Raw genomic sequence first — 13,792 nt, forward strand, 5'->3', positions numbered from 1 at the left:
AACTATAGTGTGCTATTGCTTGAATGTTCCAGATCCCGCTAATTCGCGAGATGAATCTATTAAGTCTAATTAATCCCGAGCTTTTTACTTGTTGTTTTATATAGGTTTGCCGGTGCATTGCTACAGAAATGAGGTAGCGCCATTCCTGGAGATGAAGCACCCATGTGAATCCGAACATCACTTGTGTTTGTTGCCAAAGAATTTTAGAATAAAAATGTTGCTTATGTAATATGGTAAATTTGAGATGAAAATGTATGCATCTCTAACCTATGATAAGATTGTTTCTCATGGGAGTTTTTTTTTGTTTCGCTATTTACTATGTCAAACTGGCGTGATGACTCTTGGAAAGTCCTCTCCTAGAATTGTAAACATTTCATGGGCCGCTTTGAATTTTCTTCTTTGATTGTTGGTGTGGCTAAATAAATCATTTCTTGGGCACTGCTATATGGAGATACTATTAAAGGTGTCGTTTGGGAGGAAGAAACTGTTCCGATTCTATTGTGAGACGGGAGAATCGCTGCCAAACAGCTGGATGGATAGCAGAAGAGGCGGCGAGATGACGGGGGCGGCGGGACGGTTCGGAGCGGAATTGGACGGAGGGCGGAGGGACGGCTCGAGGGAAGGTACATGATCAAATGGAAGGCGATGTATCCGAGTGAGGACCACGGAGCCAAGGGCAAACGACGAAGAAAAGTGCTAGTTTCAGACCCTATTTAGTTCCAAAAAAGTTTGTACAGTATCCATCACATCAAACTTTCGGACACATGCATGGAGTATTAAATATAGTTGAAAAAATAACTAATTACACAGTCTAACTGATTCATACGAGATGAATCTGATTACACTAATTAATTCTTAATTGGATATTAATTGTCAAATAACAACCAAATGTGCTACAATATAAAAACCCAAACTTTTTCACCATCTAAACACAGCCTCACCCTTTTTGTATGACAACATATCAGGCGCTGCTGGTTTTTTTCCCGAAAACCCCCTAGCCCCTCCCATCCCCGTGCGTCTGGAATCCATCACGGTTCCTCGACTGCCGCCGCAAGTCCATCGCGAGTCCCGCCGCTCATGGCCCTCCGCTTCCCCGGTGAGGGCGCCGCTGCCCGAGCTGCTCCCCGTCGCCCCGGCGCCCATGGCCCTCCGCTTCCTCGGTGAGGGCGCCGCCTCCCGAGGTGCTCCAACTTCAAATAGTCTGATATCCATTGCCAGATTCAGTAGTAGCTTTTGCTCTATTTGTCCTGCTATTGGATTCCTGAGTTGCACTTCAAATAGTCCGGTATCTCACTATGAATGGCACTTTTGAGCACTTAAATTCCTGAATCATGTCTCATTTCCCATTGTTCTTTTCAGCTCTCGTGTGATCGACCTGATCCGCCACATGCACAGCACCAACTAGATGAGCGAGCTGAGGTTTGGTGATACAGGGGATTTGGTGTTTCTCCCTAGAAGACTGTAGAGAGCCCTCTACCGAGAATAATTTTTTTTATGGAATTATGTCTGAAACTATATTGGGTGTATCCTAGTGGTTGGTTGAGCTGTAATGGCTCATGTTTTTGTCTGAAACTACTGAACAACTTTCGATCTTAAATTCAGTGAGGTATGTCATGCCTGCTTGCTGAGAAATGGAATGCTAAAATATGGAAATATTGGATGCATGGACAATGCTCAATTCAATGAAATGATTGACACACCACCGAGTGTGAACCAGTGCCTGCTCCATTTGCTTGTCCAAAGCCAGTAAGAAGAAGAGCACGCTTGTTGTATTTATTGGTTGGAAGAGAATCCAATTGTTGTACATCATAACTGTATTACTACCTGACACAGGTAGCTAACAGATACATCATACTCTACTTGTATTTGTTGGTTGGAAGAGAATGCAATTGTTGGTTGGAAGAGAATCCAATGTTGGTGGCTGATATTTCAAGTTCCAGTGAACACTTTTGATCATTTTGATCATATTTGTTTTCATTTGTGATTAGAATACAGTCATTGAGAACTTCCAAAACAGGTCCAGTCATTTGCTGATATGGGCAGTTGGTTGCTTGTAATAGGTTACCAATTCATAGCTGCTAAAGTGCCTTAACTATTGCCAGCCTGCGAAATGTGAACTGGAGCAATACCTGGAGGACCCTCAGCTTGCCAAACCAGAGTAGTGCTGATTTTTTTTCTGACACGGCACAGTTACTACTTACTTTCATGAACAAGACACCAGAACTCAAACTTTGACACCACATAGTACTCCAGAGCCAGGAACTTGGCAAAACATACTCGAGGTCCTCTTACCATTTTATTCCACAGGACAAAGTGCACACATGACAGCATAAATTGAAACATGGAATTAACCAAGGAAGAGAATCCATCATAAGACAAGTAAGCTGAAAGCCTCAATGTTTGCTCCCAGCTAAAGGAAGAAATATCAATTACCACGACCTTAGTTCATCTTCTTAATTTAAGACTTGGTTTCATGGTGCAAACAAGACACTGGAGAGTTTGGAGTACTTATTAATAGCTGTGTTCTCTTTTATCAAGTCATGCCTTGCTAGTTCTGAAAATTTCAGTGTGCTCTGCATGATCTGGATGTAGGTTTTGACTACAATACTAAAACTTTGATCATTCATGATGAACAATGCACCACTATCCCAGTAACTAGTACACCAATTTGAGAGAAAGGAGCAATCTTTTAACCTGGTGGTTCCATTTTCAGGAACTTTTGCAATTGCATTTTCACAATTACAAGTACCTGCAACAAGAACTACCTGCATTCTATTGCATTACAGAATTGCAAAATCTCTCCCTGCACAAGCACAACAAGATTGTCTATACCTACAGAAGCACAAAATTCTCCCTGCAAGCACACCATGATCGAAAGTTCCATTCCTCAGATTCGGCCTTTTCCTCACTCGCCGAGGCTGGTGAGGAGGAGATGGTCACCCTTGCCATGGCCAAAGCACACTGCCACGGTGGCCGACGGTGCTCGATGACCCGCACTCGCTGATAGGGAACGACGAGATTGCACTTCCGCTCGCACCCGCAAGCCCCGCCATGGCCCGCAACACGCACCACTCCAAGCGCCCGGCGGAGCTCCGGGGCACGCCGGGCAGATCCAACGGGTCCAGTGACACCCTCCGCCTCGAGCTGATAGTCGTCCCGCCTCCGCCGATGACGAGCCCTGACGGATGGTGAGGGTGGAGGCGGGGTAGGGGCGGGTAGGAGGCCAGAGGGGGAAGGGGCGACGATGGCCACGGGGCAGTGGGGGAATCGCTAGCGGCGTGTTGTCGGTCGAAACCCACCGGCGAGAGATGACAGGCAACACGAAGAGCCGAGAGGCTTCCGGGACGGCTAGTGGGCCCTGGTCCCTCGGTCAACGTCCCAGGATCTGGCACACGCTCTAGCTTGGTGAAGTGCTGGGCGGGCCACCTGACCTATAACTGATCAGGAAGGTGAGGAAGATGTTATTATCTGCTTTCCTACATGCATAGACACGGTAAACATTAGTCCGAGCCGTGATTGGCTCCCCAGGTGACCCTGGAATCGGCTGTGAATAGCCGATTGCGCTTTATCAGATCGGATCTTATATATATGCTTGATGATACAGATGCAACTGATAAGGACAAAACTCGCTCTAGACTTAACAAGCTAATCCAATCTACGACGGTACAGCTTTCACCATGCAATCGGAACATCCTACACGTGGTTGAGCCTAACGTACATGACCGATAAACAGAAAGCCAATCTAACAAGAGGCCTAAAAACCAACTAGAAGCAGATTTCTGGAACAATCCCTTCTTAGATTGGTGCAAAGCATCAAACATGCAGCCGGAACATTCAACCCGTTTGAAATGCCTAACTGCACAGATATCTAGCCGAACCTTTGGAACACAAAGATGTACCATAACAGATTGGATCTACTAATCAAGACAGAGCAAGGTGCTGCCTCCGCACCCGCAGGCGCGCGAAGACAGCTAACGCTTATAAGCTAACAGCAGAACAAGAATATAGCATGAAATACTACTGCAGCACTACAAATGTTAAGATAACTAGCATTACTCGCCATCAAAAACACTTCCGCACGAGTAACGCAGAGATAGCAAATTAAAGCTACGCTGCCCCGATCACGCTAAGCCTGATCGAGGCGACATGGCGATTACCTGACGGAAACCCTAAAACAGGGGTGGCGATGCGCCGAGAGTTGTTGTGTTTGATTGATCTGTCGATTCTTCCATTACTGTTCGCATGGTACATATTTATAGTCCGGAGACTTGATCTCTATAACTAATCCTAGCTGATCATGACTCAATCTCTAACTTACTATATTTAAACTACTTTTACTAGATACATGGCCATTCAGGCCCTTAACTTCCTCGCGCAGAGGCCGATTCACAACCTGTCACGATGACTTCCTCCAGCCCATGTTGTTCTCGGCCCATCTCCTGGCCCGGTCAAATTATGGCGATAACACGGCGCTAGCGAGGGGAACGAGGACGTCGTGGCAAGGAACTGACTGGCGCACGTCTTAGCGGCGGAACAGGCCTGGTGCACAGGCCCGGGAGGTGTTAGGTTTTTTTTGAAAAAAAATGATAGCAGGTGGGGGAGCTTAGGCGCAAAATCATCCCATCTCTCACCCCATCCATTGGATTGGTATCCCGTGGATCTAATTCAAAGTTTTAGGTCCCCTGATTTGCATTTATTATGTTGCCTTTTTTATAGTAGAGATGAGGCGGCTGCAGCAGAGAGAGGCGGAAGTTTGGGTGGCATTTATAGGGGCGGTATCGAATTGGTGTCCTGTGGATATGATTCAAAGTTTTAGGTTCCCTGGTTTGCACTTGATATGTTGCCTTTTTTATAGTAGAGATGAATACGTATCAAGGATGAGACCATAACATTTAGGAGGAATAGCTTTACTTAAAATTATAGATGGTTACATCGGTGTCGCCTCGTTAAAAACCTCACTCCATCGGGAGCTCCCAGTGAGGAAAAGAGTACGACCCCCCAATGAGTAAACTGTAGAAAAATAAATACATTCTGCTTTCGAGACTCGATCATGTTTATAGCTCCATGCAATCGATCTCGAATCCCTTGGATGGACTAGTCCCAACCCATCATGAGGTAAGAGCCACCCCTCTCGAGGACCTCGTAGTTATTTGTCCTAGGAAGGAAGAGGTAGCCGAAATCCCCCCCATGATTGTCCCTAAGAATTCTTCAGACTGTAGAAGTCGGGGCCGTAACCCACAAGCAAGAGCTCCTGATCGTTCCCAGTTGCGCACCTACCCCAGTACATGTCGCCCGGGTAATCCGCGAACTCGGTGTTGTTCTCTCCGATGGAGATGGCGACGACAACGGGAGCGTAGGTAACTTGCGCCAGGAGCTCATACTCATTATGCGGCTCTAGCCGGCTCCACCCGATCATGTTCATGATCATGCGCGGTGTGGTCCTAGCTAAGCACGTACCATTCTCCTGCGGAAAAGGGTTATAAGGGTAGTTCTGCCACGATGTGATGCCATTTTGCCTGACATAGTTGAAGGCGTTGATGGATAATCCGCCTTTGCAGCCTTGGCTCGTGTGATCGCAGTCAACTAGCTCCTGCTGCGAAAGCTGCACTATCATGGTCGCCCCTGATGGCGAGGTGGCTCTCGATCGCCGCCGTCGCGGCGAATGCCCAGCAGGAGCCGCAGAACCACTGGTTCCTGACTGGACCTAGGCACGGCTGGCCTTGGCATGTCCTGTTACGCCAGTCGACGCTGACCGGGAGCGTGAGGTTCCCGTCGCCGCCGCGCCTTTTGACGGGCACAAGTGCAAGGTTGCGGCGTCCCTCCGGAATCATGCGACACCTGCACGCTTCAAGTTCTGCCCATCTCGCGTCCGCGAAACCATTGAGTCGCAGAGGCTCGTCTGCAACTCGAACAGTACGGAACGCGACGCGGTGCACCGTCTGGTTGAAGTTGGCGAAGCGGTGGACCTTCTCTTCTTGCTTGCGCCTACTTTAAAGTGCTTGCACCAGCGCTCGTAAAGCTGCCTCACAGCTTTCTCCGAGCTGGTGAACTTCAGGCCGGCCGCCGGCTCCAGCAATGCCAGCGCGAGCAAAATACGTAAAACTGAAAAAAAATGAACAATTTTGCATCACCGTTGGGCAGAATCAAAATACTTAAATAAAATACTTATGCACAACAAATTAATATCAACGTTGGTCAGAAATTAATTGCGTGCCTCAAAATAATAATTCTGAAATAAATTTCGCGTTGGCTCTTTTTACTCAGAGATTTATCACTTAATTAACTAATCATGCAACTTATAATTTGATTAGCATAATTGAAATAAGAAAACATCAGCGCAAGCCCATCTCAATTTTTTTTACTGGTCTGCAGCTTAACAATTGAAATGGCCCGCCGTCGAGATGTATCTAACTGATTTATTCTCAAAGTTTACTGCCCAGGAAATCGGCTATGCAAAAAATGCTTCAGCAGCCCATTTCGCAGCTTACGGCCCGTCTGAATTTCGATGCATAACAGCCTGCCACCCGCAGCTTATGGGAGCCCAGTCCGCGACCTACGGCCTGTTCTTAAGGCCTGTGCGAAGCAAGAGCTAGCGGCTCAGAAGACTCACTCGGCCTGCATGTGCACAGTGCCAAAAGCCTAAGTTACGCGCAAAAGCACACCACATGTCGGCAAAAATTGGAGACAATGCACATGCCATAATTGTCATGCTTCATGTTGAAGTGTAGAATAATCTAGAACTAGATATTTTAACATGGTACAAATATAAGAAACTAGATAAGGATGAGGAGGGTTCTAGAGTTGGGATATTTTGTATTGAAGAGTGTGCAAGTTGCCATATGGCAACACCACAATTATCATGAGCACCTATAAATAGAGGTGCTCCTCCCTCCTATCTGATTTCTCAACAATGAGTATGGCCAATTATTAGCATATACATGTAGAACGTAGTATAATTAATAAAGACCAGAAAGCTGAGACATGGTCACTAAGAAAGGATCCATCGATAATTGAGACTTGGGGTATTTGAGTAATATACAAAATTATGTAATTGGGGAATTGGTGTAATAATATTGGAATTATGTAATTAGGAATTGGTGCCTCAAAATAATAATTTTGAAATACTAACCGGCTGCTATTGCTTGACCGGCCATGGTTGTCGTGGACGAGACTGGGATGGGGGCTGCCGTAGTTGTACACGCCGTAGAGGTGACCCTGTTATTGGCGGCGGCACTTTATAGACCTGGCGACGTGGGCACGCAGCAGCGGGGCGGGCGGAGAGCAAGGGCGTAATCTATATCAAGTGCCATATACTCTATATTTAGACTGGTAGCGGGTTGGAGCATTCTCGTTGGTGGAGTAGCAGCCGCGGGCAGTTGAGACACGCCCTTGCTCTCCGCCCGCCCCGCTGCTGCGTGCCCACGTCGCCAGGTCTATAAAGTGCCGCCGCCAATAACAGGGTCACCTCTACGGCGTGTACAACTACGGCAGCCCCCATCCCAGTCTCGTCCACGACAACCATGGCCGGTCAAGCAATAGCAGCCGGTTAGTATTTCAAAATTATTATTTTGAGGCACCAATTCCTAATTACATAATTCCAATATTATTACACCAATTCCCCAATTACATAATTTTGTATATTACTCAAATACCCCAAGTCTCAATTATCGATGGATCCTTTCTTAATGACCGTGTCTTAGCTTTCTGGTCTTTATTAATTATACTACGTTCTACATGTATATGCTAATAATTGGCCGCACTCATTGTTGAGAAATCAGATAGGAGGGAGGAGCACCTCTATTTATAGGTGCTCATGATAATTGTGGTGTTGCCATATGGCAACTTGCACACTCTTCAATACAAAATATCCCAACTCTAGAACCCTCCTCATCCTTATCTAGTTTCTTATATTTGTACCATGCTAAAATATCTAGTTCTAGATTATTCTACACTTCAACATGAAGCATGGCAATTATGGCATGTGCATTGTCTCCAATTTTTGCCGACATGTGGTGTGCTTTTGCGCGTAACTTAGGCTTTTGGCACTGTGCACATGCAGGCCGAGTGAGCTAGTTGACTGCGATCACAGGAGCCAAGGCTGCAAAGGTGGATTATCCATCAACGCCTTCAACTATGTCAGGCAAAATGGCATCACATCGCGGCAGAACTACCCTTATAACCCTTTTCCGCAGGAGAATGGTACGTGCTTAGCTAGGACCACACCGTGCATGATCATGAACATGATCGGGTGGAGCCGGCTAGAGCCGCATAATGAGTATGAGCTCCTGGCGCAAGTTACCTACGCTCCCGTTGTCGTCGCCATCTCCATCGGAGAGAACAACACCGAGTTCGCGGATTACCCGGGCGACATGTACTGGGGTAGGTGCACAACTGGGAACGATCAGGAGCTCTTGCTTGTGGGTTACGGCCCCGACTTCTACAGTCTGAAGAATTCTTAGGGACAATCATGGGGGGGATTTCGGCTACCTCTTCCTTCCTAGGACAAATAACTACGAGGTCCTCGAGAGGGGTGGCTCTTACCTCATGATGGGTTGGGACTAGTCCATCCAAGGGATTCGAGATCGATTGCATGGAGCTATAAACATGATCGAGTCTCGAAAGTAGAATGTATTTATTTTTCTACAGTTTACTCATTGGGGGCTCGTACTCTTTTCCTCACTGGGAGCTCCCGATGGAGTGAGGTTTTTAACGAGGCGACACCGATGTAACCATCTATAATTTTAAGTAAAGCTATTCCTCCTAAATGTTATGGTCTCATCCTTGATACGTATTCATCTCTACTATAAAAAAGGCAACATATCAAGTGCAAACCAGGGAACCTAAAACTTTGAATCATATCCACAGGACACCAATTCGATACCGCCCCTATAAATGCCACCCAAACTTCCGCCTCTCTCTGCTGCAGCCGCCTCATCTCTACTATAAAAAAGGCAACATAATAAATGCAAATCAGGGGACCTAAAACTTTGAATTAGATCCACGGGATACCAATCCAATGGATGGGGTGAGAGATGGGATGATTTTGCGCCTAAGCTCCCCCACCTGCTATCATTTTTTTTCAAAAAAAACCTAACACCTCCCGGGCCTGTGCACCAGGCCTGTTCCGCCGCTAAGACGTGCGCCAGTCAGTTCCTTGCCACGACGTCCTCGTTCCCCTCGCTAGCGCCGTGTTATCGCCATAATTTGACCGGGCCAGGAGATGGGCCGAGAACAACATGGGCTGGAGGAAGTCATCGTGACAGGTTGTGAATCGGCCTCTGCGCGAGGAAGTTAAGGGCCTGAATGGCCATGTATCTAGTAAAAGTAGTTTAAATATAGTAAGTTAGAGATTGAGTCATGATCAGCTAGGATTAGTTATAGAGATCAAGTCTCCGGACTATAAATATGTACCATGCGAACAGTAATGGAAGAATCGACAGATCAATCAAACACAACAACTCTCGGCGCATCGCCACCCCTGTTTTAGGGTTTCCGTCAGGTAATCGCCATGTCGCCTCGATCAGGCTTAGCGTGATCGGGGCAGCGTAGCTTTAATTTGCTATCTCTGCGTTACTTGTGCGGAAGTGTTTTTGATGGCGAGTAATGCTAGTTATCTTAACATTTGTAGTGCTGCAGTAGTATTTCATGCTATATTCTTGTTCTGCTGTTAGCTTATAAGCGTTAAGCTGTCTTCACGCGCGCCTGCGGGTGCGGAGCCAGCACCTTGCTCTGTCTTGATTAGTAGATCCAATCTGTTATGGTAGATCTTTGTGTTCCAAAGGTTCGGCTAGATATATGTGCAGTTAGGCATTTCAAATGGGTTGAATGTTCCGGCTGCACGTTTGATGCTTTGCACCAATCTAAGAAGGCATTGTTCCAGGAATCTGCTTCTGGTTGGTTTTTAGGCCTCTTGTTAGATTGGCTTTCTGTTTATCGTTCATGTTTAATCAAAGAAAGGTTACGTTATTTTTTCTTTTAAAACAAACAGTCATCAGCTGGTCGGTCCAGTTCATGGCGGTTCATTGTTCATACTGGCAGCAGGACTGCAAGAGAGTATTGGTCCCAGGCAGGCAGGCAGGCAGGCAGGTCTTGGCGTCCAAGCCTCGGTTGGATCGATGTGCTCAGCGCAGCGCAGCGCAGCGATCGATATGTATAATTCGCGTAAGTGGCGGAGGACGCGATAAAATCAAGGTATTGCCGAGACAACGAGCTAAAAAAATCATGCCGCAATTTAAACGTTTTTCACGACAAACAAATGTAAAATGAGACTGAAATGAGAGCGAAAAAATACCTTATCAAGAGGTCATCGTGATGACGCGATCATGATAAATTAATAACCAAATATCAATTACAATATAGCAATTAAAAATCTGCAAAAAAAGATAAAAATAAGTTAATAATGATATACCTATAAATTCCTAGACATTGCTAGAGACCTAGAGTCTAGACACTAGACAATGAGTAAAAATATACCATTTTGGTTAATTTTTTTCTTCCCCTTGCTATTTCCAACCATGGTTAGGATGGCCGATGGCGGCGGGGCACTGGCACTCAGCAAGACGGCAAGGACGGCGGCCGGAGCGGCGCCAATGTGCAGCTCCACAAATTCTCAAATCTCTGTCACCGGACTCTCTTAGCAGTGCCCTGAAAAGTGAAAACCAAAGAGGAAACCAAGAACTTGACGTCTTGACACTTGACAGATAAATACAGATTACATATTACAGAAGGGCTCAAGGCCTCAAGCTGAGGGCAGAACCGCACTACCGCAGTCCGCAGAGGCGCAGAAGGCAGAGGCGGGCGAGCGGGCGGCGGGCGGGGCTGCGGGCGGGGCTGCGGGCGGCGGCGGGCGGGGGCGGGGCTGCGGGCGGCGCCGCGCGGGCGGCGCCGCGCCGGGCGGGCGGCAGGCGGGGCTGCGGGCGGCGGCGGGCGAGCGGGCGGCGGCGGGCGAGCGGCGCGGCGGCCGCGTCGGGCGAGCGGGCGGCGGCGCGCGGGGCTGCAGCTGCAGTCACGGTATGACGGTGGGCAGGGGTCGTGGGGAGCAGAGTCACGGTGGGCCGGTGGGGAGCAGACTAGGGTTAGATTTTTTTTATTGGGCTGGGCCGAGCCGAGGTATTGCCCGGGCAATACCGGGCAATAACGGGCCCTCCGCCCCTAATCGCGTCCACATTGCGCTGCATTGAAAAAAAACAATTTTGTTTAAAAACATCACATCGAATATTTGGACATATAAATGGAGTATTAAATATGGATAAAATGAAAAATCAATTGTACAGTTCGCATATAAATCGCGAGACGAATCTTTTAAACCTAATTGCGCCATAATTTGACAATATGATGCCACAGTAAATATTTACTAAGAACGGATTGATTAGACTTAATAAATTCATCTCGCAATTTACAGACAGAATGTGTAATTTATTTTGCTATTAGTCTACATTTGATACTCCAAATATGTATCAACCGCAAAAGCCTGCACTACCGCATGCGATGGATGCGAAGGTATGGACGACGACTCATTTTTTTATTTTTTTAATCCCTCGATCTTCATGCCTGCTGCCCTGACCTGCTTCAGACCGTCAACCCAACCCAATGTGCTGCTTGGCTTTGTTCATACTCCTCCCCTCATTCCCTTCCTAACAGTAACAGTAGGTAATTTCTGGCACGAAGCATGCACGGCAATGGCTATTACATCCGGGCAGCATCCGTGCTAGCTCTGGCTTGGAGCAGGATCCTCCAATCGACTCCAGTGCTAGCTCAACCCTGTCTGTCTGTCTGTCGGAGAGCCTCGATGCCAGCACCTTCCTTCCCTCTTCTATGTGTATCTTTCCGCGTTCAGATAGATTTCCATGTTCCACTAGCTCATTCAGAGTTCAGATAGATAGATTTCAAGTTCAGAATGTAGAGTGAGTAGTACTTGTACAGTATTACTAATGTTTTCCTAAACAAAGGAAATCATTGACACAAGGGAAGGGACCATGTCGATCAGCAGTCGCAGACCAGACGATATATATATTTCTAGTCTAGGAGAAAATCAGAATAACCCGTTACAACTTAGTTGAAGGGCGGAAAAGGGATGATCTTAGAGTGAGTGAATATAGAAAGGAATGGCGGAAGCTGCCAAGACGGACCAAGGGTACAACAACCAACATGGAATGGAATGGAATGGAGGTTACGGTACAACAATCAAGCATTCTCACACAGCTGAGGTGATGAAATTACATTTACAATCGGCAGCTAGCCGTTGAGCTCCGGACCCCTTGTCGTCCCCGTGGGTGACACGGGCGCGAGCCCCTTAGACGCGTCGCCGCCGGGGCTACCTCCCTTCCTAGGGGCGCCGCCGCCAGGGCTCACCTCCCATGCCACTGCCCGAGCGACTGGCCGGAAGTCCGGTAGCCGCGAGGAAGGCGGCAGTAGGGCCTTCCTCGGCAGATCCCTCGCGCTCAGAGCATCCGCATCAATATGCACCAGAGTGCTCTAGCCTACTTCAGCGGCTTAGCCGATTAATCGCGATTAGTCACAATTGATCATGCTTATAGGTTTGCTAGCACCGATCATGTCCACCGAGAAGATTATCTCAACGAGAAGTCTGGTCGTCCGACTAATCATCAACTAATCATAAAAAGTCGGCCTATTAGCGTGGGACAACTATTTTACAGCAAGCTCTGAGAATTTTTGGGCCACCGATGGTTTTGACCTTTTGGCTGGTAATTTGGTGGCTCATTAAATTTTAGGTATGAGTCTCTCTCATGTCATTAGGTGATTGTTGGTGTGTGCTTTTATGCTCAGCTTCCAGATTAATCACGACTAATTATCTTATTAGGACCTTAGGACTGCACACAACTTTTTGATTTGAAAACATTGATCGGCGGGATGGGTGGGGGGACTCGGATCGGGGAGGGGCAGCGACGGCTCGTGGTGGAGGAGTTGCTGAGCTTGTTGGACCCTCGGGAGAAGGACCGCTGGCATGAGCGTTCCTAATGGTTGCGCCGCTCGCGTCTGGTTGGCGACGGTCTCTTCGGTGTCTAGTCTACTAGCGCAGGTTTGTGGATGTGGCTGCGGTGAGCGCAGGGTGAAATCTCAATATGGTCTCACTCCAGCCGGCAATGGCGCCGCTTCGTGTTCATGAAGGCTCTGCGATGCGCTACCCGTACTATATAGCCATGTTGAAGCTTGGTGTTACGGGAAATCATTCGAGGGAATCCTAGTCGTCATTACGCCAGCATCAGCATAGGTGACACCTTTTTGTGCCACTTTCTCGCAGGAGGCGATGTTAATGTCTCTCTATACCTATACGCTTGGAGGGGGTATAGCAAAGAGATTTGGCGAGCAACAGATAATTCGAACATAAAGTTTCTAATAGATGAGAGATGTGATGGATTGATATCGTATGGATATATCACAAGATTGAAACGGGGATGAAGAAAAAGATTGAAGCTCAATTTTTTAGTTTTCTTTTCTTACGTGTAAAATCCTCATCTGAGGTTTAGGAGAGTCTATAAACTCTTTTAAAATATTTTAGCTGTAGTCATTCGCTTGGCTTGCGAGTGATCAATCTTTTAAAAAAAACACAGCTGAGCTGATGACTGATGAGTACGGTACAACAAGTTTCTACCTACTTGTAGCTCGGTGCAGTACAGTACGGGTAGTCTACCCTACCAGGCTACCACAGTAGTCGTCGAGTACAAACCCGGGAGCAAAGCATACACAGCTGAGGTGAGGTGAGCTGAGGTCTCTTCTCCAATCCAATCCCAAGGCCATCCAAGCAGGGCAGGGCGGCCATTATAAGAAGAGT

The 13,792-nt window shown here is 47.3% G+C and overlaps 2 protein-coding genes across 2 annotated transcripts; one reads left to right on the top strand and one right to left on the bottom strand.

Annotated features, from left to right (window-relative positions):
- Positions 1-5,197: 5,197 nt before the first annotated feature.
- On the bottom strand, positions 5,198-5,614 carry LOC112898277 (caricain-like). The gene has a single exon (XM_025966633.1). The coding sequence runs from the start codon at positions 5,612-5,614 to the stop codon at positions 5,198-5,200; it is 417 nt and encodes a 138-aa protein (XP_025822418.1).
- An 11-nt stretch (positions 5,615-5,625) lies between these two features.
- On the top strand, positions 5,626-8,459 carry LOC112898278 (caricain-like). Its single transcript, XM_025966634.1, has 2 exons — positions 5,626-5,807; positions 8,060-8,459. The coding sequence occupies exons 1-2, from the start codon at positions 5,626-5,628 to the stop codon at positions 8,457-8,459; spliced, it is 582 nt and encodes a 193-aa protein (XP_025822419.1).
- Positions 8,460-13,792: the final 5,333 nt, after the last annotated feature.

Source organism: Panicum hallii, chromosome 6, assembly GCF_002211085.1.
Source record: "Panicum hallii strain FIL2 chromosome 6, PHallii_v3.1, whole genome shotgun sequence".
Taxonomy (NCBI): Eukaryota; Viridiplantae; Streptophyta; class Magnoliopsida; order Poales; family Poaceae; genus Panicum; species Panicum hallii.

Coding starts and splice junctions, on each gene's coding strand:
- LOC112898277 (XM_025966633.1), bottom strand. CDS start 5,614: ATGATAGTGCAGCTTTCGCAGCAGGAGCTAGTTGACTGCGATCACACG.
- LOC112898278 (XM_025966634.1), top strand. CDS start 5,626: ATGGCGAGGTGGCTCTCGATCGCCGCCGTCGCGGCGAATGCCCAGCAG. Junction 5,808..8,059: donor TTGACGGGCACAAGTGCAAG/GTTGCGGCGTCC, acceptor GTGCACATGCAG/GCCGAGTGAGCTAGTTGACT.